Source organism: Arctopsyche grandis, chromosome 9 (assembly GCF_051622035.1).
Source record: "Arctopsyche grandis isolate Sample6627 chromosome 9, ASM5162203v2, whole genome shotgun sequence".
NCBI classification, from domain to species: Eukaryota; Metazoa; Arthropoda; class Insecta; order Trichoptera; family Hydropsychidae; genus Arctopsyche; species Arctopsyche grandis.
This window is the reverse complement of record NC_135363.1, coordinates 16514425-16540465: the sequence shown is the minus strand read 5'-3', so window position 1 is coordinate 16540465 and position 26041 is coordinate 16514425. Positions and strand designations below refer to the sequence as shown.

At 33.1% G+C, this 26041-nt stretch overlaps 3 protein-coding genes across 3 annotated transcripts; 1 reads left to right on the top strand and 2 right to left on the bottom strand.

Moving 5' to 3' along the window:
* The first annotated feature begins 217 nt into the window (after positions 1-217).
* Positions 218-10844, top strand: gus (splA/ryanodine receptor domain and SOCS box containing gustavus). Its single transcript, XM_077437678.1, has 5 exons — positions 218-369; positions 5133-5295; positions 6423-6673; positions 6755-7015; positions 7100-10844. The coding sequence occupies exons 1-5, from the start codon at positions 342-344 to the stop codon at positions 7243-7245; spliced, it is 849 nt and encodes a 282-aa protein (XP_077293804.1). The 5' UTR covers positions 218-341; the 3' UTR covers positions 7246-10844.
* Positions 10845-12993: 2149 nt separating this feature from the next.
* Positions 12994-24755, bottom strand: LOC143916425 (uncharacterized). Its single transcript, XM_077437530.1, has 8 exons — positions 24665-24755; positions 15461-15542; positions 15285-15372; positions 15103-15205; positions 14941-15034; positions 14766-14862; positions 14348-14692; positions 12994-13818 (listed from the first exon to the last, which is right to left on the bottom strand). Exons 1-8 carry the CDS (start codon positions 24690-24692, stop codon positions 13036-13038), a joined length of 1620 nt encoding a protein of 539 aa, XP_077293656.1. The 5' UTR covers positions 24693-24755; the 3' UTR covers positions 12994-13035.
* On the bottom strand, positions 18796-20908 carry LOC143916454 (uncharacterized). Its single transcript, XM_077437569.1, has 2 exons — positions 19344-20908; positions 18796-18865 (listed from the first exon to the last, which is right to left on the bottom strand). Exon 1 carries the CDS (start codon positions 20540-20542, stop codon positions 19412-19414), a length of 1131 nt encoding a protein of 376 aa, XP_077293695.1. The 5' UTR covers positions 20543-20908; the 3' UTR covers positions 18796-18865; positions 19344-19411.
* Positions 24756-26041: the final 1286 nt, after the last annotated feature.

Sequence of the window (26041 nt, the reverse complement as noted above, 5' to 3'; positions counted from 1 at the left end):
CAAGATGTATGTATGTATGTGTGCGTAGTAGTTTTGTAATGTACCCCTGGAGTGCGACACGGTAGTAGCAGCAGCAGCAACAGCGTTCTGGCATAATTATATGTGGTAGTAGCGTAGCGCTCGTAGTCAGTCGTCTTGTGTTGTCGTCAACCCCAGTGTGAGTTTAATGTTGATGTTTATGACTAATTGTGTGTGTGTTGTATTGTTTCAGGTACAAGAGCGGCGTGCGCTCTGTGAGGGCGGTGGGCGGGGGCGTGGGTGGGGGCGGCGCGGCGGCTGGCGGGGAGGCGCGCCGCGCGGGCCTCAAGACGCTGCCCACCAAGCGCGCCCGCACCAGGGGCATGAGCATGGGCCAAAAGCTCTCTGGAGGTATGTACCTATCCTCATGGATAACCCATTTTTTCCTACTACAATGTTATCCTCTTCACACCCGGTCGACCCCCCACGGCATGAGAATCTGCCTTCACAGCTGGATTCCCGCACGCGTCCAGCTCAATCTGTTTTTACCTGGATATGGACATGCTTAACGGGACAAACATGTATACCGATCGCCACTTGGTTGCAAAATTGTTTACAAATTGTTAGTTTACCGACATCGATAGTTTATCTTTGAAATGAGTAACACGATTGAAATGGTGAATTTCGTGTTAATCTAATGAAATCTTGGGCAAAAATATATAAGTATGCGAAATATCAGATCGATTTGATGATTGGAAATGACTCAACTGAAAACAACCGCACGGCATATCACGTGGTAGACTAAATAAAAGCTTTTTATAATACATTTTCAGAAAAATAAAGGTATAATAAACAAAGACCTAGTATTAGTAAAAAGTTCAAAATCCTAGCGAGCATTCATTTTTAACATGCTTCATTGGCTTTATTATTGGCATATTTTATTGTGCAGTGTATTTGAAACAATACATTTGAAATGGTTGTTTGATAGCTCTCTCTCTCTTTGTGATCTATTTTCAACGGGTTCTGCTAACATTTGGTGTGCCCTTTCATCATCATCATTATCATCTACAGCCACTCGCCATCCACTGCTGGATGAAGGCCTCTCCAACACGCTTCCACTCGTCTCTGTTTTGCGCAACTGTCATCCATCTCACCCCACACATTTTCCCAATTTCGTCTACCCATCTTCCCCGCGGTCTTCCTTTTAACCTTTTGCATTCTCTCGGGTTTCATTATATCACTTCTTTTGTCCACATTTCGTCCATTCTTCTAGCCACGTGGCCCAACCATTGCCATTTAAATCTCTTCACTCTATCCACCATACCCACAACCCTTGTCATAGTTCTCACTAGAGGTAGGATAGTCACAGTGCTATCCATTGTTCGGCAAACCTTTAACAATGCATTTACAACCTTTGACCAATACACGGCCCCCTCAGGCTCCGGTGACTAGTTCTCACCCATGTATTCCGTTCCTTGTCTTTCCTCTTTATGCCAAGCATACAACGGTCCATACTTCTTTGAGTGCATTGGACTTTGTGTAGCAACTTTGCGTTCAATGTCTCAAGTTTCACATCCATATATGCATTTTAGTTACATTTAATTCGTCCCTCTGACGATTAAATCGGAGAGAAAAAATATGGTGGAGTCGCAATACTCCTAATTCAAAACTGCCACCAGGCTGAATTTGTATGTAAAATTAAATGACTCGTGAATTTATTAGTAAACAGTCAGTTCATTCGGGTCAGAAATAATTATTATATGGTCAGTTATACATACATATATAAAGATTGGTCAGTATTTACTAGTTTGTTTATACACTAACTAATCTGGCCACTTATAGAGCACACAATAAAACTAATTGACAAACGAACTACATTGTTTGTTCATTGAGTATTAGATATTCTCAATCATTTTCCAAATTTTCTATGTATGTGTACATACCCTGGGAAGCAATATTTTAAAAATTAACGTAAACGGTTATTATAATTGTAATGTGGTCTCCATAGGATTTTTCTATTAAATACTAGGCGTTTTGACAACTTAAAAGTTTTGACAGTTCAAATTTCATTCGACACCTGGTGAGTCCATTTGAAGATAGCTTTTGACTGTTTGCGCTTAAACTAAAACCAATGCATAGTTCGGGCTTAAATAAACTAGTGTGTTCATGAACAAACCGGGGTGACAACTTAAAGTAAAGGAACTACTGAAATTTGCAAAAAAAAAATTCGCATGATCACAAAACTTCATATTATATTGTTACTTACCACGTACATAGATAAATAAAAAAAAAACAATCAGATTGAACTATAAACAACGGAAAATGCATACGTTCCCCGTATAACAAACATATCCTATGCTTGTTGTTTGTAATAATTTCCTATGCTTGTTAATAAAATACGTGTGCACATAAATCATGTTTTGTATAACTTAATTCCTTTATCTCGACCAATCAGGTATATAATTAAAAGAGTGTTTGTGATTATCGAGTAATCGATTATCGAGTTTTTCATCCGTTCGTTGTTTATGATTTCCGATGTACACATAATTTTTCCGACGTACATACATCTACATTTTTCCTAAACATCGTTTTCATTCTTAGCCGACATTCGACATCCCGCATGCCTATACATATGCATGTACCTAAATTCAAATATGTATATGTACATATGTATTGTTCTTTCACACTTAAATACGCACGTATGTATGTATAGAGTAACTTCGTTATATCTGAATTCTGAATCTATCCCTACATTAATCTATCATCTCCGTATGATGATAAAAGAGTGCTATATATAGTTATACTCAAGTTTCAGTCAGTGGAAAGTTATGATTTTATCTTTGTCAATATAAAATTGCGTGATTAGAAATACATGTTTTTGAAACATTTAAACATTTGTGTGAGGGACACATACTTTATATTACTCATTGCGGTGAAAACGCATTGTTTCTATTCTATATTGATGCAATCCAAAATCATAAGTAGGTAGAATTGAATTTCGTAATTTCCATTTGATTGTGAAAATTTTCGAAATCGGCATTAAACGCTATGAAAATTCCCTATATGTATTCGTGGGTCAATTTGACTTGTTTGATTTAGTTTGTCTTTTGTTTGTTATTCGTTTTTTGGTCTCATACCCCGTTTCTCTTTGTACCTTTTATCTCCGAATGCCCTCGGATATATCCCTTTTAGTGCTTTTCCGTCTTGGGTCCCTTTTTTCTACTATTTGGAAACGTTTTTTACCCATTTGAGAAGTGAGTGCACGGTTTATACACCGAGATTCGGTCATTTTTATTATTTTTCAAGTTTCACTGGTAAAACTGTCCTCTGGAGATATTTTAAGAACAGTTTTACATTTCGATCCATGTGACGTGTAGGTGAATTCCCCGTCTCTTTGTCTTTGTCGTATTCGAAAGATACCGCTAATTGCCGCGTTGCTGTGCAACCACCACTTCTTGTGGGTACTCTATAGTCGCCATTATGTCTCTGACAACTTCTCGCACGGGTCAACGTGCACTTAATCTGCTCTCAGGTTAAATTTTCGTTCAAAAACTCGAAAATCCAAGACACTGGCGCCCGCAGTCCGCGCAATCATTTCCGTATTTTGATATATCGTACTCATCAGAGCTCATTATGCTCGAGGTCATGACGTGTCGTTCACTGCCAAAAGTCATATCGACTGTGAATCGGAGCTTGATGGAGTTTAAGGCGCAGACACAATGAATCGTACGGCACGGCATACCTATGTAGACACCAGATGTAAATAGGCTTGTATTCATGCCATCGTTCATTCATAAGTTCGTATCATTTCGACAAGTTTATCCTACATTTCTTCATATATGGGAATCACCGTTATCGATCACTGTCAATACAAGGATAAAATATCACTGAAAACACTTCTGGCCTGGATTGCGATGGCATATATTGGGCGTGCTAGAGTTTTTAATACGTGCAAAGCTATCTAAAATAAAACACGTATGGGGTATATGCACTAATTTCATTTTATTAAACCAAATGTTTACCTACATACCAGTTCCGTGCCGTAGAAATCTATTTGTTTTTATCGCACAGCTTTACTTATGTGTGCGCAAGTAGGACACAAGGGGACTAGGTAACGTCATACCCTTGTATCCTGTTTGCGCACACGTAAGTGAGGCTGTGCGATAAAAACCAGGGAGATTTCCACGACACGCCACCGCTACATACAAAAGTGCTAGTATTTAGAAACAGACGATCTTCACATACATAGATAGACCGGTTAAAAACAATTTGCAACTTACGATCTAACCATGTTTTGAAATGTGTGTGCCTTGCGTACACGAGAAGTATATATGTAAAGCGCATTTAGCTCCAACTTACATAGTGATGTGAACACTTGAAAAATATTGGCAACGTTGTTTTCAAAATAGTTTTATTTCGAGAATCATTTTCTGAGCATGTTAATGGAATTGAGATTTCGATCTGTACGAATGTTCAGATCCGGACAGATAGAAGCATTTCCGAGTTTCTTCCTCTATTTGATTTGTTAGTCAAAATAAAGTAAGTATTTAATGTATTATACGTATGTACAAATTGCCATTTATAGTGATTTATTAGCAGCGTCTATTTCCTTAGCGATTGCTATTAAATTGTCACAGTCCCACGCCGTATGGCACATGGAAAGTTGTTCTCTGGAAATGTAGTCAATTCATAGTCGCTATCCTTGCCAAGGAGAGGCTTGCATTCAAATCGTTATTGCATACATATACATGCAGTTAATGTGCACTCATATTGGATGCCTCGATGACCGACATCTTAGCTTTGCTTTTTGTGCCCACACTTTCTCGTTGCATTCCGTGGTCGAGTGAGTCTGACTTCCGTTGTAGGGCTTCGGAGTTGTCGGCACGCGTTCCATCTTTCGTCATCACTGCAGCTAGTAGAGTTGCGCCACAGCCTCAACTGTGTGCTTACTCCTATTGCACTCGTATTCGTTGACCGTTCATCCGAGACCGATAGGGATACATGTTGCACTTCGAAGCTGTCTGTCGAATCAGTGTGAAATGTGCTCTGCGTTCGCGTGGTCCTTCTGAATCGGCTAGCGTGTGACTGGTTAATAATTATATAGTGTATATTTATGTAGCTGATTGACGATTTTAGATGTTTTTAAGTAATTGTTTTCTTTGTTTTGCTTTCAGGTGTTAAGTCGGTGTCGCGCGAGTCCGCGGCGCCGTTCAAAGCAGTGGTTCCACGCGAGCTGGCGCAGGAACCAGCACGGCCTGCGCGTCTTGACGTGCTGCTGGATGTTCCTCCAGCGTCTAGGGATCTACAACTAAAACATGCGTGGAATCCCGATGACAGGTATATAAACATTAAATCGAATTATAAACCTGATACACCAATCTAACTTTAGTAAGCAGCAGTCCTGTTTAGAACCGTTTCAACCTTTATATTGTTTGTATAAACTGCTTATGCAGTTCTGACATGTCTCTTTTGGAGGCGTTCAGCGTCTCAGACATGAAGTAAATGAATAAAAATGATAAATCTTAGGGTTTATTACATAGCCACAGCGTAGTGCACAGGTAGAGCTATCGCATACCAGTAGATAGGTCGTGGGTACAAGTCCCGGCCAAATATGCAGCTGGCGAAGTCTTGTGGCCGACTGTCTACTGTTAAAATTTTCAAAATTTTCTAGTTTTATTATTGTGACGGATACAATACATCGGTATCGTCCCCCTCAGCTTATCACAAATTATTAGCATCTCTAATTTGTTGAATCTTATAAATGCTACCTACATAATGTATTTTATTGCAAATTTGCTGTGTATCAAAAATTTGTTGATTGTCTGTAGATGTCTCTATTTTTTATTATTCTATATACTGTTATGTTTGCAAAATTGTTATTGCTTATGTACAAAAATGAATTGAGTAATTCTAGTCATGGATCATATGACGTATGTACATATGTAAGTAAAAATATATATACAAACTTTCATATTTGTGGCTGTATTCTATATACAAAAAATATATTGTAAATAATACCCAAAAAAGTTCCAAGACCTGTGAGTTAGTGCAACTAGAATACAAAGTCGTCCTTCAAGTTAATTTAGTTTAACTGTAACTAATGTGAGAAGTTGGTATGTTGAAAGTTCTTGCACATTACTTGCACAAGTTACAGTAGCCTAGTTGGCAAATTCCACTGTGCATTCAAATTGATGCATTTCCCCTTTGATGTATAGCTTGCATGATTCAGTTTATCAAGATATTATATTCTCACATGATTTATCATTGACTTCTTGAAAGGAAAAGCATTTTATTTTAATATGTAGAATCTTTTTAAAAATTTTAGTCTGTTTTGGCAGGTTTTGATGCACAAGTCGTCATTTCCTTTGTTAAACTCATGGAAAGAAATAATTATTGCCGTTATTATCCGCATTTATTGATAGTTAAGTGATCCATATTAAATATTTCATTGAATTTGTTTTCAGATCACTTAATATATTTGTAAAAGAAGATGATAAATTGACATTTCACCGGCATCCGGTGGCACAAAGCACTGATTGTATAAGAGGTCGCATTGGGTTCACGAAAGGTTTGCATGCATGGGAAGTAATATGGCCAGCACGTCAAAGAGGCACACACGCTGTGGTCGGAGTCGCCACCGCAGATGCCCAGTTGCATTCTGTAGGTTATCAGAGCCTCGTCGGCGCGACGGAGCACAGTTGGGGCTGGGACCTGGGTAAATATCACACCTGTTACATGCGATGTATTAAATATCATATGAATTTTCCTCATTCATATACAAACTTTGACATTTCAGGTCGAAACAAATTATACCACGACAGCAAAAACAACGCGGGCGTAACATATCCTGCATTATTGAAACCAGATGAAATGTTCCAAGTACCAGATAAATTATTAGCAGTTTTGGATATGGAAGAGGGAACGTTAAGTTTTTGTGCAGAAGGCCGATATTTAGGGACTGCGTTCCGAGGCCTTCGAGGAAAACAATTATATCCAATCGTTTCAGCCGTTTGGGGTCATGCCGAAATCACGATGAGATACATCGGTGGACTTGATCGTTAGTATACCTTTGAGTGTATATGTGATTTGATATACACATGTATAATATTGGTTTCTAATGTTTGATTATTTAATGTTGCAGCTGAACCTCTTCCACTTTTGGATCTTTGCCGCCGTGTGATTCGGCAGCGTATAGGACGTTCCCGGTTGGAAACTGTGGTACCACACCTCAATCTGCCACACGCAATGCAAACTTATCTGTTGTATCGTGATCCTCGTACCTCCTAACACACCACTCCGCCATGCTGAGCGGCCTATATAATTTCGTACACAATCTGACCTCGCGAGTGTGATTTAACAGTGTGCACAAACAAACAATACAGTGGCCGGGGTCAGATTTAGTATAATAATGCGTAAATTTATTATACATTTTCTTTGTCGTCGGTGTAAATTATAAATTATTGCTCCGGTTTGAGTTTAACAATTTTCAGACGTGTATTTGTTTATATGCGCGGGGAGATTGTAACATGACGAAGACGTGTAAAATTTAAATTTAACAAATTAGATCAAGATCCTCCTCTTCATCACCTGTACACATTTGTTTAATTAATGTATATTATTACTTGAAAAATTAGTCATTAAAATATTTTTTACGTATGCATCTTGTAATATAATTATACATTTACTAGCTTTGACTTTTTATATGTAACGATCGATAAAGTATAAACGGAAACCCTTAAAAAATGTAAATTTTGTATAATTGTTATTGTAAGCAATGTCAAGTAATTCTAGTGTTCGCCGGCTGTTCAAGTATCCTCATTGACAATTCTAAAGAATGGTCAGTGATAATATAAATAGTTTATAAAGTTTGACATTCATTATGGGATTTCAGATATATTGCCTTAATTTAGTAGTAATGCTACAGCTGTAGTTGTTTTACACTTGGGGTTTCCATTTTTACTGATCACCCTGTATTTAAATCAACCGACAAACATCAGTGATAGTAGTATGTGGCTTAGTGAAATAATATATTCAAATCAATGGTTACTAATGAAAGTGCAATAAATGTAACGTTTTCAAAATGCCTTTTTCAATATACTAGTTCCATAATGTTCAAAGCAATATTTTACTAATTGTTCGTGATTGTTTGTTTTGACCATCCATAATGATTTATATCCAGCAATATTAACTAGTGCTATTTGAGAATTGCGGAGTACTGAAAGCTCAAGGCCGGTAGCAATACGTGATCTCGTGAACTATACTAAAAAGACTAGTATGTGAAAAGTGAGTTAATTCTAATGGATTTCTTATATATTTGTACGATGACTTATCCTTATGAATGTTTAATTTTGAAAATTGTATTGTGTAGTCCAATGTAATATTTTTTTCTACGAACACACAATTAATTGAATTGGATTTTGCATGATTATTATTATTTTTTTGTAATTGAAAAGTGTTTTTATGTTATATATTGTGTTAAGTGACTTAAACATAACAAAAGTGTGATGCGAGAGCGGTCAGTGAAAAAAGGCCAGCTATACTCTTAAGGACTTTTTTAATATCCTAATGAACTGGTGTAGAGTTTGAACATTTTATGACCATAAATAATTTTTTAAACTCAAACATGTCCTATTAATTTGAGACTAATGACTTGTGTATTATTTTCTTTTTGTTTTTTTTTTTGTTTTGTAAAAAAATTTAGGGTCACAATTGTTGTGAAATTGATATATTCTGCATGTTATGATTTTTGATTGTGATTCCCGAACTTGATAAGTCAAACGTTATTTGGGAGCTGTTAATTATTTTGAAACTTTTTATAAAAAAAACTTTATGTCTTCTAAAATGACAATGTATCGAATATTATATACTAATATATTTTTATCGATGAAAAAAAAACCGCTTGGAATGCTATAGGTTTAAAATTTTGATGCATGCTTTATAAAAAGAAGTTTCAGCTTTAACACAACAAAGTCATTACAACTGTAACATTGCATATACTCAAATTACAATAAATTAATAAAAAAAATACACCAACTTAGATTACCTTATAGGATTAAAAATTAATTTAAAAGAGTAGAATGGCAGTAGCCGATTCGATTGTATATAATTTCGAAATAGTTTCTCATTATATATAAGCATAGGGATATCTAATTGTATTTCTTGACTGAAAGACCATATTTTATGTACATTTGATCTATCGTCAGAAAAAAGTATGTTGCAAAGATATTTAATTTTATATAATGCAAAGATAAATTAAAAAACAAATCACCGAATACGACGTTCTAAGTTTTATTTATAATCGAACTATTTGTTTTGAAAGTTCAAACAAACTGCAATATGAAACAAATTTGTATACTTGCATACATAAATATGTGTGGAGTATATACAGGATGTAGCATACACTGCGTACGTGTTTGAATTTTTCACCTTTTTGTATGCAATCGCATTGAACCATAAATCGAAATGAATATAAATTTGTTTATATTTAATTTGAAATTGTGCTAACTGAACAAAAAATAAAAAATATTATTTGTAAAAAGTCATATGCTATATCTTGTATATATAGAAAAAAAATATATATATGCGTGTATGTATGCATAACGAATAAATAAAATAGTCAGTGTTAGTGCGTGTGAATGTGTATTCGTTTACCTTCTGTTTCCGATCGTTATTACTCTCAATCCCAATCTAGTAAAAGCCCAATGTGTACACACACCTAGAGCAATATGTCGACACTGCTACAAGTAGTTATTATTCAACGGTTTCCATTTTTTTTACGATAAGAGTAGTACCCAAAGTGCTGTAATGCCGTTTGGATAATCATGATACATGAATGAGAGCAGTGTTGCGGCATATACATGGCTTTAGCATTAAGTTTCGTTGAGTTCTCTTTGTTTTTCGCTCACCCTCCACACCTTTGCTGAGTTTGATGTAGAACTCAAAGACTGACGTATACTGATAATTACCGAAAACCTTTATTTATAGTACAAAACATAGAACAATTTTAGATTTCCTATTTTACAATCTTTTCAAATAAGCTGCAATCCAAGACCGATGGAATGATTTTCCAGTAATACTTATATACATACAAAATAAATGTTTACATTAGAAATGTAATGTGAAAATGTGGTAGTTGTCGGAGCGCATTGTAAACTTTGATTGCGGTTGCGGCATTCTGCAATATTAATTTAGTGGCTTTACTAAAAGTGTGGGTCTCGTTGGTTCTTATGATTAGCGTTTGGAGATTTGCACGATTTAATTGTTATTGATAAATTCATGGGACCCCAACCGAACAAGATCAAACTCGACAGTTCGCTCCGATGGCCGGCACTGTCGTAAGTTATAATTTTTCGATCGTTAATTGTTAAAAATCTGGACTTGAATACGTAAAGATTCATAATATCTAAAAATTGACTTGAATTATTTCGTTTTGATATATATAAAATAAAAAAAATTGCTAAAATTGTGCTTCCGTGTCTTCTAGGCCTTTGGCTGTATAAAAATAATAAATGTAATTCACTTTTGATCAGTTCATCGATTTTATAATAATAAAAAAAACATGTTTTTGACATATTGACGTGATTGTTTCTTTCTTTATGGATAATTTTTTTTGTGTTCAATAAAACTGTAAAACTTTTCGCATGTGTGATTTGCGCCACTGTTAGTGTGTGAATGAGTGTGTTCAGTTTTTATTTTCTGTATTTGTTCTTTTTTTTTTAAATGACAAAGAATATTTTATACATATACATATATATATTTCTCTCTCACTGCTGAATCGTGTGATTGCGAATATGTGGCGTACACAGGAAGCATTGCTGTAAATGATTTGATCTGAGTTTAATATTAAGTCGATGTTTGTAGTAAGTAATATTGTAATTAAAGATTTTAAAACTACTTTGTCTTTTATTTTATTATATTTTTACACCAAAAACAATTGAAAGATTAATTGCCTACTTTTCATATGCGCCATTTTAAATTTTAAGTTATATATACATATATGCATTAAAATTTAAAATACACAATTCTTTCTCTTTTGTTTAATTTTATTCGATTTTCGATTATTTTTTTCAATATTCGTAAGTATAAATATCAACTGGAGTAGAATTCCTTCATGGAGTGCGGCAAAGTTTATTTTCATTGTAAGTATATTTTTAGTTCCAACTATATTATCTACATACATATATATAATAAATACCAAATTTGCATAAATGTGAACTTGACCTGCATTTAAATAATAAAATTTTAATAACGGTATAACTTACACATGTAATATGCAATACTTATACCCAGAGCTTTTGAATTTTCCCTAAGGGCGAAAACACACCGAGTGGTATGGGACGGCACGGATCATGGCTCCCCACTGTGACCGTAAACAGTGGATGTTTCCCAAACCGAATTCGGGTGTAGTTGCACGCGCAGAATGTATATGTTTGGGAGGTCGCACGTGTATGCATATCCATATGCAACCGACAAGTTTCTCCTACATTTCTTCAAATATGGGATTCACCGCTATCGATCACTGTCAAGCAAGGATAAAATATTACCGAAAACACTCCAGGGGGTGATTTTTAAACAGGGGATTGTATACCATGTATATGTACACAGTATAGGGCTAAGAGTGGTGCATTTTTTTTGCATGTTTAAAAGTATCTAAAATAAACACGTACCACTCAAGTGTGTTTTCGCCATAAGAAGGCGGCGAAACACTGTTCTAGCACCTTTTTTCACTATTTTTAATGCTTCAAAAGCAATTAGACGAAACGATGTTCGTGCGTACGTAATCACAATCTATATTTATATAATTGGCCAAAATAATAAAATATTATGTCCTTATGAAGAGGATGAAATATGGATGGATTCGAAATTGGCGCATGAACATAAGATGATTTTTTTTTTTTATACATTGGTGGCGTAGGAAAAGCTGCCTTAAATTTAATTTAAATGATATTTGAATATAATTTTCTTTGGTAAAATCTCAGCATGTACGTTTTAGCATATATATATATATATATATATATATATATATATATATATATATATATTTTTTTTTTTTTTTTTATAAAAAGCCCCACTTATACCATTTAACTATATAAAGACTGGTGTGACGCATTGGGGCAATGTGTCTGGCCACATTAATCATTAATTTGTTATTGTTATTCATTTTTTGTGTATTAATTATAATAATAAAATAAATATAAATCATCAAATTTTATTTAAATTACATACGAATTCGTGAAATTAAATTCAACTTTTTTGTTTAGATTATTTTTAATATATTCAGAATTCTTCTTATTTGTATCTTCATTAAAAAAAATTATTTAAAGTAAATATACGCATGTTAAAAATAGTTATCATTGCCAAAATAGCAGGGCTGTGGTATCGGAGTCGGAGCATTTCAAGCAGAGTCGGAGTCGTAAAAATCAATCGACTACGACTCCTTTTTATTATTTTCATTAATTATAGTATTTCAGTATGCGTCAAATAGTCTCCAATTTATTGAAGTAAATCCACTAATAAATTTAATAATTTCTTTATAAAAATCACTATATTTTATAAGGTTTACTTCCATAATTGGTCAGGCAATATTCTTAAAACTCTTCACTTGGTTTCAAACTGCCATTTTGCGAGGTTTGGCCCCCGATAGATTTTTTTTTACTTTCATTTTTCGCATTGATTTATTTGCGTATGATATTCATGCACATGCATATGTATTAACACTATGTATGTGTTAACACTATGAATGTATTTATTTACATTTTATTTATACTTATTTCATTACCAATAACTAAATAAATAGGGCTACACATCAATTTTTAGTGATTTTCTTCATTCCTTTGTTCTTTTATATTTTGAAAATCGCTATTATTTTTATCACTAACAATTTTATACGTTGGTAAGAAAGTCAATCTTATCAAAATCGGTCAAGTTGGAGTCGGAGTCGGTAAATATTGATCCAACTCTACAGCCCTGCAAAATAGTAAGATGGATTTAAAGGTAAAATGTTTTTATTCTCTGAGAAAAATAATAAAACCATATTAAAAATGTAGATTTTCTTTATTCATTTATATTTAACGTTTATTAAGTCTGTACAGCTTTTTTTCTATGGACCTTTTGATGCCGAGAAACGCAACCTCTGCTTAAAAATGATTTTCCACACTCTTTGCACGAATATGGTCTTTCGCCAGTGTGTGAGCGATAATGTACTTTCAGGATGTCACTTGTATTGAACGTTTTACCGCATTTATCACATTTGAACTTTCTCTTGTTGTCGTGATACACTAGATGTCGCTTAAAGGCGAGATTTCTGAAGAACTTCTTCCCGCAGATCTGACACACTTTCAACGGAGTAGTGTTGTGGGTGAGCACATGCGTCTGTAAGCTCGCTATATACTTAAAAGTCTTGGGGCACTTAGTGCATGTGTACAACTTGTCATCGGAATGGCTGGCCATGTGTTTCTTCATTCTTTGCGTTGATTTGCCGCAGATTTCGCACACTTTGCGATATATGTATTTTTTTTTGTACACAGTCTTACCAAACTCGTCTACGACTGGTTTCAATACGTAATTTTTGCTTTTGACTCTTTTACCCGCCTTTGGTAGTGATATAACACTTAACTTCTCCTCGTCTTTTATATCAATTTCACTATTATAGTCAATATTATCGGGTGAATCCACATTCATCTCGTCTGAGAATTGATTAGTGTTTTCTGTCGGCTTTATTATATCATTTTGTTGTTGGATACAAACAGTCTTCATGTACTTTTCGGATTCTTCGCATTTCTTTTTGAATTTAAATGCTATATTGAGTTCTTCAAAGCAAGATTGACAAAGATTCTGGGGTAAATTATCTGACGAACACATCTGAGGATTAAAAACATTTTATTGGATTTATATGAATGACATAACATATTACAGTGAATCTGTATTCCCAGTGAAATTATACTTTCATTAGTAGATGTATACTTTCGCCAACTCAGTCAGTGTAAGCATATCACACAAATAAGAACATTGAAAACATTGTCAACTTGGATGCTAGATCATAACAGCAACAAATTGGAAGAAAGGACCGAGGACAGTCCAAGTTATGAAAAATAGGGCATTCCATTCAGGAATCAATCGGTATGAAGCTATATTTGGACAAACTGCAAGCGTTGGTCTTACATTATCAAATTTATTTTTTGATGTAATGAAACAAGCATTCACTGAAGAAGTTATTGAAAAACTTTTTTTGGAGGTAGAAAAATAAGACAACATTAAAGAAGTATATGTAAAGTATTCAAAATATGAATTTTTTAAAACACCAGTGAAAGTATACTTTCACTACTAGTATTAAATCACTGTAACACAAACAAAATATGCGTATATGAAATGAAATGAAAGACTTATTTACTTGGATTTCAGCACAAGTCATCATCATGTCAGCCAAGTTATTATCAATTTCAACCATTTTTTCAGAACGTCCGAGACAAGCTCGACATGACCCAGAGTCAAAGTAGTATTCATTCTTCACACTTTTTGTAGAACTGACGTCTTCAGATTTACAAAAAAAATCATCATTATACAAGGTATTTTTTACATCGGCGTCATCCACACTGCTGACTTGGGCAGGGCAGCTTTTTATTTTTTTCACATTCTCCAATGAACTGGGGTCACACTTTTCAAAGTACGTAAACATATTATTATAAAAATCCCACACGTTAGACGCTTTGACATGATCTTTGTACTTATGCTTAATCTGCAATAAATGTATTTATATAAATTTTATATACGAGTAAAAAGTATAACAAGTGAAGAACAGATCACGGTACTTTGAATGTCTTGATTAATGACGACCATATCGCCTGAATACTTTTTATGCTACAGTCTGCAGATACACCTTCACCTTTCAATTCACTACTAACAATGCTGCAATTTATATTATAATGTTAATTACACATTCTTATAATAATTTATATATACAAATTAATTTTATGCAATACTTACGCCCAACAATCATCTTCATTGATTTTTTCTGATGTGAATATATGATTATTTTTCATCATAATTTCGATAAGTTTTCGAATCCAACCATCGTTCCCTTTAAAATAATAAATTTAAATAAAAGAAATATAATAAGACTGTGGCAAAATCTTAAGATTAACTTACAATTTTCATATTTTGTATTCAAATCCAAATTTCCCACATAATTATAAATGGTATCGTAATATATAAAATTTGTATTGTTTGTAGCGACTGCTTTTTGATATGCCTGTAAAAATATACATACATTCATATATTTCTTTTTCATATTACAGATTTTAAACATATAATTTACACTTCTTGCATACCTTAAACATGTAGTACCACTTTGTTCTGATCTGTTCAAGCGTTATAGTCTGTGGAAATTCATTATCTTTCATAATATTAAGCAAATCCCTAAACAAAACATCAACATAATTGTATATGAAACACAAAAATACTTCATATTTAAAAATGAGTGGACTTTATAGCATATAATTCTTACTTCCAGGGATGTTTATTTAGTTTAAAAAGATCTTCATTTTGTAATCGAAGGCAAATAAATTTTTCCGTCCACTCGGTGGTCCCTGAAACATTAAAAAGGATGTGTAAATTGAATGCATATGTTTTATATCAGTCAGTGCAAATTATTCAAATACTTCGAAATGCTTCTTCCTAAACGGATACTATAAAATTTGAGAAGATGATTGATTCAAAAATATAAAACCAAAAACCGAGTCTTTTAGTATTCAACCACTTGGAATTTGAAGGTAGAGATGAGATAAGAAACTTTATGTAGCTATCATTTAGCCTTTAAATCCAAGTGACAAACAAAGTCAAGCCTCATCGGCCAATGATGAAATGACAAAAATATATTTTAAAGGTGACATATAATACATAGAGAGGCAGAGAGAATCGGGCTTTAACCCAAGAAGGACAAAGGAACGGAGAAGTGAAGGAATTTATACAATTAAAGGAAAAGAAAATCGACAACACAGGGATCATGTCAATAAAGAAAATCTATTATTTGAAAAAAATATATATTCAATATCAAAAATATCATATAAAAATGTCATAATTCTATTAAATAACTGTCATTAACAAAATTACTTTGTACTTATTACATATCTTAAAAACTAATCTTCAACATTTGTTTGGATACGGAAAAATATGTATATGTACGTCACGATGAATACTGAATTTCAACTACATACAAATGTTTCAATGATTCTAGATCCCAAAAAACCGGTCAACGGAAGCATTTTTATTGTTCGAATATGTATTTAGAGACCTACATAAACTGACGATTATTAAAATTCAAAATCAAACCGTCGTGGCGTACATATACTTATATTGCTCATTTAAAATATTCTTCTTTATATATTTAAAAATTCAATGTTGAGTACTGGCTATACGAGAGGTAAATATCTTGCAAATTCAACATTGCAATACAAAAAACAGAAAATTTAATCAATAACACATTGAACATGAAAAATATGGAATTTTGTCAGCTTACACCTAAATATAATTCAGTCAGTTGTAAATATTACACAAAAAATACTCAGGTGTATTTATATTTAATATACAGTTAATACTAAGGCAGATGTAAAACTATTTTAAATACACTCAAATCAATTGTAAACCTTCTCTCTATTGTATATAAAATGACATAAAAACTACATCTATTACATAATGGACATTGCCTGCTAAAAGGTCATGGATAAGTTAAATTTCAACCGTAAATTAATATCACAAGACATTTCATTAGCCACTTTGTGCATACTGCGAATGTTTTTCGTGAAACTTTTTGAATTTATTCGTTATTTTCAACCCTTTTAATCTCACAAGGCCGATATATCGGCATTTTGATGCTACATTTTATTTTTATTTACTATTGGCGAAAATTATTCAATTAAAAGCCGTCTTTACTGCATATTGAACATCTCAAGATAACCAGATATCAGTTTTCAAGTATTTTATTCTATGTTTGAAAGAGCATTTTGCAGCAATCTGTTGCGCTGCACCATGAAGCAAGGGACTGGCATTCCAGCGGCTTGCAAGATAACAAAAAAAATATATATTTTTAGAATTTTTGACCTTCTTTGTACTTTGTATTTACAAATAATATTCAATATTACTTCAAAAGTTTTTCAACATTCAAACTAGAAAATTATTGTTTTGATAACTGAATTATTGTATTTTTATTTACTTGCTTTACAACCTATATTTAAATATTACTTATTATTCTATAGACAAAAAATGGGTAGAGATTCTTCCCATGTACCTCGCAAAATAGCTTGGGATTAAAAGGGTTAATTAATACACACAATGAACATCTATCAACAGTATCAAATTTTACATTAATTGTGAATATGGTATTTGGACCTTAAAATTAGTTGAATAATTATTGTTTAAATACCAATGGTTTGATTAACATTTTCTTTAAAGCGTGTGTTTGTCATAAGGAATGTTACATTTTGCATGAGTAATTTAGAATAATTTTAACTTAATGCAAATTCATTTAAACGATTGAAGATTCCTGATTTTAATAATAATAAAAAAAAAACAAACTAGCAAATCTAAAATATACAAATAAACCTAAATTAGCACAATCATATAAAATGAAAAGAGCCGTAGCATAAATTGTTCTACATTAAAGATGTTGTGTTGTTAACACCTTTACTTGTTTATCGAGTAAAAAAAAATATATGTATATGTAATAATTCTTATCAAATAATTCGACATAATCTTTTGAATCAATACTCCCTCATAATTTGTCATTTTATTGCTCAATGAAACTCTTTTAATCGTAAAGTAAAATATAAATAGTGATATGGCTTTTTTGTCATGATATATATATATATATATATATATATATATATATATATATATATATATATATATATATATATATATATATATATATATATATATATATATATATATATATATATATATATATATATATATATTTATGTATAAAAATAATGAAAATACATAAAGATTGCAAAATTAATTGGAAAAAAATATTTTATAAACTACATATGTCTAAATGTTAAATTAATATTTAATTTCAAATAATAAAAAAAAAAACAACGAATTGAGCATGAGTAATTCTGGTATAATCACAGATAAACAGATAAGACATACTGTCCAAATATACATAAAATGTGTTCAAAAAATCTATTAGTAATGAATAAATAATCTCAAAAAAATCATTGTTCGACATTATAGAAAATTTTACACATAATTTAATTTAAATCAATGTTAAGCATAAAGTCATGGGTTCATTAGAGCACAAAAAAAACCTAAAAAAAAAAACTTATCACTATATATAAATAAACATTTAAACATGAATATTGGATTACAATAAAGATTCTTTTCAATAACTTATGGAATGTTAAAACGATGTGAGTCTTGGAAAGCTCATGATTAACCACAAAATATTTCAAAGATTGATACAACTTGAAAACAAAAAATAAATAAATTTATGAAACTGGTTAAATTTCAAATTTCATTGATTGAAAAATATAACTAAATTTATGTATCTGATTCCAAATATTCAGTAAATATCATATAAAAATTACATTACATTCAAAATACTCCTCAATGACCTTGTAAATACAATTTGGTCGAAAAATATACTATTATAATGTGGCGAAAAATTTGTTCTTCTTAAAACTAATCCATTTTTATATGGCGCATGTTAGATTTAAGGTACTATCATATATTTAAAATACTGGAAAGTGTTATAAAAATATTTTTTCATATATGTATATGTATGTATGTATATAATATGTAAGGCTATTTATACACAAAATTTTAATTTTTGTTTGTTTTGATGGAATTGTAAACTTTTAAATATCATCTTCGCGAAACATTCACAAGAAGCACCTTGAAATCGTGTATACTGAAAAATAAAATACATAAGATAGAAAGACGATTCAAATTTATAAATGCACTTTTTTAAGATAATACTTCTAAAGTCGATTTTTGTACCACAAAGTGAAAATGATATATGCGTTTCGTTAACATTATTGGAATGTTAAAGTTAAAGAGCATGAAAATAATTTCATTCAAATTCATCAGACCAATTTTGAAGGCTGAAGGCGAAAAAAAAAATAGGTCAGTTTATAAAATTGACAGCCTTCAAACATTTACGGAAAACATAAAAAAAGAAACATGAGAATTGTATCGAAGACAAAACAAATATATTTATATTTAACGTTAATTGAGCTATAAATATTTGTTTTTTTATTATTTTTATCATTATATCCTCTTAAAATCTTTTGTACCCATGGGTTAGTCTAAATCGTAAATTAACGTTACAAAAATACATATGTATATCCTTATTATTATGATAAAAAAAAGATTACGTTTTACGTTACATTAATGCGTTTTTTTTTTGTTTTAATATATGACACGACACCAACGAAGACGACCCTTCGACGAAACATCACGGCGTAACGAAGTTTGTAGTCTCAATAACCGGCTTCTGGTCTATGTCGATGGTCGATATGTCGGCCGTGATGTCGGTGGACAGGTCGGCCGACAAGTTGGCCGCCTGCTTGCGATGATGATAGAGATGCACCCGCAGACAAGACGGATTCCGCATCCTCTTCTGGCATATATGGCACTGGAGCGTGTCTTCCACGCTGTAATGTTTGTCGCGCATGTGTATTTTGAGATTGTACCGGCTGGTGAACAGCCGGTGGCACAGCAGGCATTGGTAGTTCCCCACCTTGCGGTTCTTCGCCCGCTTCTGCTTCAGATCGTCCGGGTCTTTAGCGCCGTCTATCAAACCGAGCACGGTGTTGAGGGAGTCCGGGTCGTTGTCGGGGGGAATGTCGCTGTCGGAGTGAGAGTCGTACGATTCTCGGGTCTGGGCTGCGGGCTCGGCGATCGTCTCCTCTTTGATTTTGCGCTTCTTGGCAGCCGGTTTGGAGCGGTTCGAGTGGTTGAGGCGGGGAGGCGGAGGCAGCAGCTCGTCTTCGGGAGGGTCGCTGTCGTCGGGCAGCGGAAGTTCTGGCAGCTCCGTCAGGTCGGGGATGTCGGGCGGATGCTCCGAGAGGCCGCGCACCTGCAGCAGCTCCGCCGTGTGCAGGAAGCTGGACAGGTCCTGCTGACAGATGTTCACCTCGCCTCGGTACATGAAGTGCAGGATGTCGCGCAGCTCGGCCAGGGTCACGTCCTTGAGGATGACGACGGGGTGGTCGTGGGGGTGCGCGGCGAAGAGGCGCTTGAAGTAGGGCGAACACAGCGACAGGACGAGTTTGTGAGCGCGGAGGAGCTGCCCCTCGGCGGCCAGCGTCACGTCCACCAGCTCCTCGTGCTCGAGCAGCGCCACGAAGCCTGCCGACACGTTCGAGTGGAACTTGTTCCAGCGCAGAGTGAACTGCTCCACCATGGCGAGGCGGTGGATGAGCAGTTCGGACCAGAAACACCACACTGCCACTGAAACACTCAACACAACACCCGAGACGACAACGACAACGACAATCACGACCAATACAACACAACCAACAATCGCCCAACAAGCGCGCGACAATATAACACCCCGTTTCGCGGCCAGCTTTTCTTTGTGCATTCCATGAACGCGGTTATACCCCGCTCGCCTGCCATTTTGTCTAGTATTACCGGTCGAACGCGACACACTTTTTCACACCGACCTCATTTTCGCTCTCGGCTTGCGCGTTATACTAGTGGCTATGGACGATAAAATACACTTTGAAGCGAATTCAGCATTGCCAATGCAAGTCCCGTTGAACAGGAATTTGGAGATAAAGTGAAAGTTCTATTACGATAGTATGGCGTTTTTTCTTAAAATATTCTTCGTTTTGAAAAGTTATTTTTTGACAGAAATTAAAGAATTGCGATGAAATTAGATAACGGAAAGAGGGTGGACGGAGGCGTAAAACAAAACCATTCTTGCGTGATTAACATCACACTGAGTGTGAACTTAAAATTTCGTGGATTTAGATCGGATGAATATATAAGCCCAATTTAAAGGGCAATGAAGTTGACCAATGAAAGCCCTCTACATTATGGTGACCATTTTTTCCAAATTAAAAACCAGGACATTGTTTTTCAAAAACGTACTTTTAAATACTTCAATTATATAAAATTAAAATTAAAACTTGAATTACAAAATTCTACACAAGGGTTAAAATTATACTAAGTGATTAACAAACATTCAATTTCATTTTATCACTGGACTATATATTGTTTATCGAAGTAAAAAATTCTTCGGCTGGTGCATTTGTTCTTGATAAATGGAAACAAAATTTGACTAATTTGCCAATATTTTTGCAGGAGACATTATTTTTGCCGAAGAATTTTATATTTATCCATCTATTAGATAAAAAGTTCTATTACATAAAAACGTGTAATGGTTTTATCTCACGACTTACCAGGACAGATACCCAGATACGAAAAAAGGGCTCCATGCCAGTTACCTCACACTACTACACAAAATGGAATCGACTGAAGCAACATACACACATGCACATATTGACTCATTTGTACCCAATCCTTGGTCAAAAATAATATTTCTCTCGCCACACACAAATATTTATATATCAGTGTCATACCTTGTAAATATCTCAATTGACGTTACTGAGTACATCATTTCAAAGGAGGCAAAAGCTAAAAATCAACTTTTGAAGAGGAAAAACAAACTCTAGGGAGCCATAGTCAGAATAAAATAATAAATAGATTTAAAGTACGTAAAGATAACTTCCGGATAAGCATTAAAATAGCGAGTACCCTTTCTACAGCTCTGGGAGAGGGCAAGTTTATATTTAGTTGCATTTCCCACGTATCTTATTCGAACCGATAGTGAAACCTTCTGAATACCTTTTGCACCTTTTCACTACTAATTGATGAAAATATAAGTATGTAATTTGGCGTTAATGTATTATTTTAATCCAATCACCCTACGAATGCATTGTCCTCCCTACATACATATATCAAGTTATAAATCCTATATGTAAGCGGACACAAAATAATATACATACATATCTTAAGCTGACTTAATGCATTTGTAATTTCCCGTTTCAATGCAAAGAATTTCTTCAAATTACTTTTATATTAATTTTATAGGAAACTATGTATTCTATCAACGAGATGAAATTAGAAATTGTTTTGCGCCTCTTAATTTTTATTTTACAACAAATCAATACTCGTGAATGATCAATAATAATTGCCAATTACGTTACGTGTGAATCTTCTAGTTACATGTGAATCTTCTTTTTATTTGTTTTAAAAGTGCTTTTATTTCAATTATAGAATACACAGTATATATGATTAACAAATTGTATCATATATTGTAGTTTTTGGCAGCAAAATTGTGAATCGTATAATCAGTACTTGAAAATGTTATGAGCTAACAAAAGAGAACGAGACAAGTAGGGCGAGTGGTACAAGCAACAAACGAGAAGTACATATGTATAATGAGTAGGTCACACAAAGTTACTATAAAATACCTATAAAAGTAGCACCTGTGAAAATTTGTAATCAGACTTTCACTCTCTTAGGCAGTTTTAATTTTTAGTGGTAGCTTTCAACCTTAAATCTAATAAAAGTAAACAATTCTAGACACGTCAAGAAGTGTGAAATCGTGAACCACTGTTTCGAACATTTTATTAAATTCAGAAAACCGTCATAAATTAGTAATTAAATAATAGTTCTGAAATCAGATTAAAATAGTTATTATGTTTGACCCGAGGCCAAAACTGAAGTCACAACAAATGAAAAAAATGAATTCTAAAAGGTCAACATGAAGTAAAAAATTAAGAAAATGATTATATTGAATTAAATTTTCTAAATTTTTATTACTAACTTTATTTGTATTGTATTTTTTCTTTTCTTTGTGTAAAATGGTAATTGTTTTTTTGACCGAATAAATAAATAAATAAAAAAATTATATTTAATTAATATACATATACTTATTATATTGCAATTTAAAAGTAAAAAACTTGTGTTGAATTAAATATTTTTGGAATTTTGGAGTCAGAGCATGGTATTTTTTGGCAATCGTAAAAATCATACTAATTTTATCTTTTTCAAATGACAATTAAATAATTTTTAAATTAATCAATAATATGTGTACATATTGTATAGGTAACGAATGTTTAAGTTTTCATGAGTTTACAGCGAAAATTAATCATCAACCAAAATCACAGATCTCGGAATACGAAAAATAGCTTATTTATCCCGTTGGTTGATAAAATTGTGACTGAATGCACTTGAACATGTACATATATAATTTAGTGTACAAACATGTATATAATTTTTTTGAATGTGATATTACTAAAATCGGAATCAGAATATCAGAGTTGAAGTTCGAATCCGGTTCAGAACAAGAAGCTCCCTGTTTTACCTCCACGTTATTTCGATCTTTCAGCTTCCGATTTGTTCCCGTAAGGGTATGTGAAAAAGTAGGTCTACGGAAGTTCTCATTGAGTAAACCAAAGAGAAAATTTGTACAGAAATTCAAACACTAGGGTATCAAAAATTAACTAATGTTTTGAAAAATGCATTCGAAAGAGTCTTGTGACTTGGGAGGAGGCAACGGGAATTGGACCATATTTAAAATATATCATCTTTTATATCCAAAGAAACAAATCTCCATACATAATCATTGAAATTAGTACCTATATCAATAAAAATATTTATTGATTCCTCAACATCTACTATGACATTTGGCCATTCTGTAGATATATATGTTTATAAAGTAGCCCCCCCAGAAAAATTATAAAAAACTTCATATGTACATTTGATTTATGTAGGAAAAAAACTAAAACCTTTAATAAATTTATAAATGATTACAAGTAAAAGTGGAGCATATCTATGTATAAGAAATATATATTTTTAAATAACATATGTAAGTTAAGAAAAATAAATAAAATTGGCACCCAAATTGTAAATTTGAGACTACAATTCTATTAGGCATTGATAAACATCAAAATACAAAAATGTTAAATATGTATGTATATTGTACAATTATTTTTAACCATGTAATTAAAAATAATTCTCATTGACAACAAATCAAAGAACACATATTTCAAATAAATTCCTTTCAGAAAGGTATTTATAAACACATTACAATACGAACATATGTATTTATGTAAATTTACATATGTATATAATCTTAGCCGGGAAAAAAATTATGCTTTAAATTTGGGATATGATTATAGAATCTTTGATTACTGAGAACTGAATTGTAAAAAATCTAACATTTTAAGTACAGCATGAACGAATTTTGAAATAAAAACTCCACCAAATAAAGCTGAAAAAGTTGCACTATAGATTTAAAAGTATATCTATACTATCCCTTAAATTTATAGAATAGAAATAGTTAATAAACATCGAATAAATTCGGTCAAGGTAATTAATAAAAGAACTAAAACTAACATTGAATATTAATCAATATTACTTTTCGGTTACAAATACAAACATACATACAATATGAAATGTCTTTATAAGTTAGTTTTAATCCAAATTGGATAAAAATAAATATGTTTGTATATTTAATTAGTAAACTTTTAACGAAGCAGGTGGTATTTAAAGTTGGTTTTTAATTTAATGGGGATGTAATTATAGGTAAATTAATTTATACAAAGTTGTATGAAGATATGTGGGGACATGCCATGAAAATACACATCCATACTCTCTGTAATTAATAACGATAAAATAATTTAAAACTCACATTGAAACTGTTCTTGACCAGTAGTCATGGCGCCGAACGTCACAATCACAAACTGCTGTCAAAATGTCAACACACTCAAAATGTTACCAGTAGAAAAAACTAATTTTGTAGCAGTAGTCATCAATATTCTGCAATGTTTGGAATTATTTTAAATCAGCAGCATGCGGCTCACATAAATAATGTAGACAGAAATCGTTGGCGTGCAATGATTTTTAAATAATTTTTTTTTAAAATAGATTGACACTTATGTACCTGGACGCAATATATTCAAATGACAAACAAAAACCATTAGGCAGCGACTATTGCAATGATATCACGTGGATTGATGGAGTTTTTGGATGCCAAATGTTCCGTGATTGAGATTTTAGTGACGTGCGTGAGATCGCTTTTTGTAGAAAAATCACCGAACCATTATTACTATAGCGAATATTATAATGAGATAGGACTACTATTTATAACTTCAGTAAAAGTTCAATAAGCTCTGATTTGTCATTTACAATCGAACACGAAATGGAAACGAGTTCAATGGCTACGTCCACACTACCGTATCTACACCCGATATTCTCGAATTTTCCATATCCAGTTCCCATATTGCAACCTGTGGTTGCTATTTAGGAACTGGTTATGGAAAAATTCGCAAATATCGGGTGAAGATATCGGTAGTGTGGACGTAGCCATTATGAATTGTGGACTGGTGAATTTTTCAGGGTAAACGGACTACTAGTCATATGTGAACCAGTCACAGGACAACCGGTCGCTCTAGATCGGTCACACGTGATCACCCGTCACACTAAAACTGGTCACACCCTAAAATCGGTCACGAGAAAACTGGTTGACTGATTTTAGGGTGTGACCAGTTTTAGTGTGACGGATGATCACGTGTGACCGATCTAGAGCGACCAGTTGTCCTGTGACCGGTTCACATTTGACTAGTAATCACCGAACCATTTTTCAGTATTATTATCTATATTAATTCAATTCAACATATCTAAAAGCCATTGGTTACAAATAGAAAGAATATGCATTAAATAGCTATTGCAGAGTTATAAGTAGAGCGCGGTTAGAGACCGTGCTTTTTCCAGGAATCGGGGCGGTATGGCTCTATTTACAAAGCTAGAATACAAAAAAAAAGGTTCGGCGAACCTTTAACAATGCATTTACAATAATTGAAAAATGCAATTTTGTGGTGCTCTGGGTCCACTCTTTAGTTATAACTTATTTTCAACTATTAATTGTCCAATTAACTGACACTGTTTCATTCTTTCAAATTATGTTTTGGAGACTAAACCGTTTTTATTTATTTAATCATCTTAAATTATTGGCACGAATTCAACGATCATCGTTATCGACTTAAAGGGAACGCGACACGTAATGTTT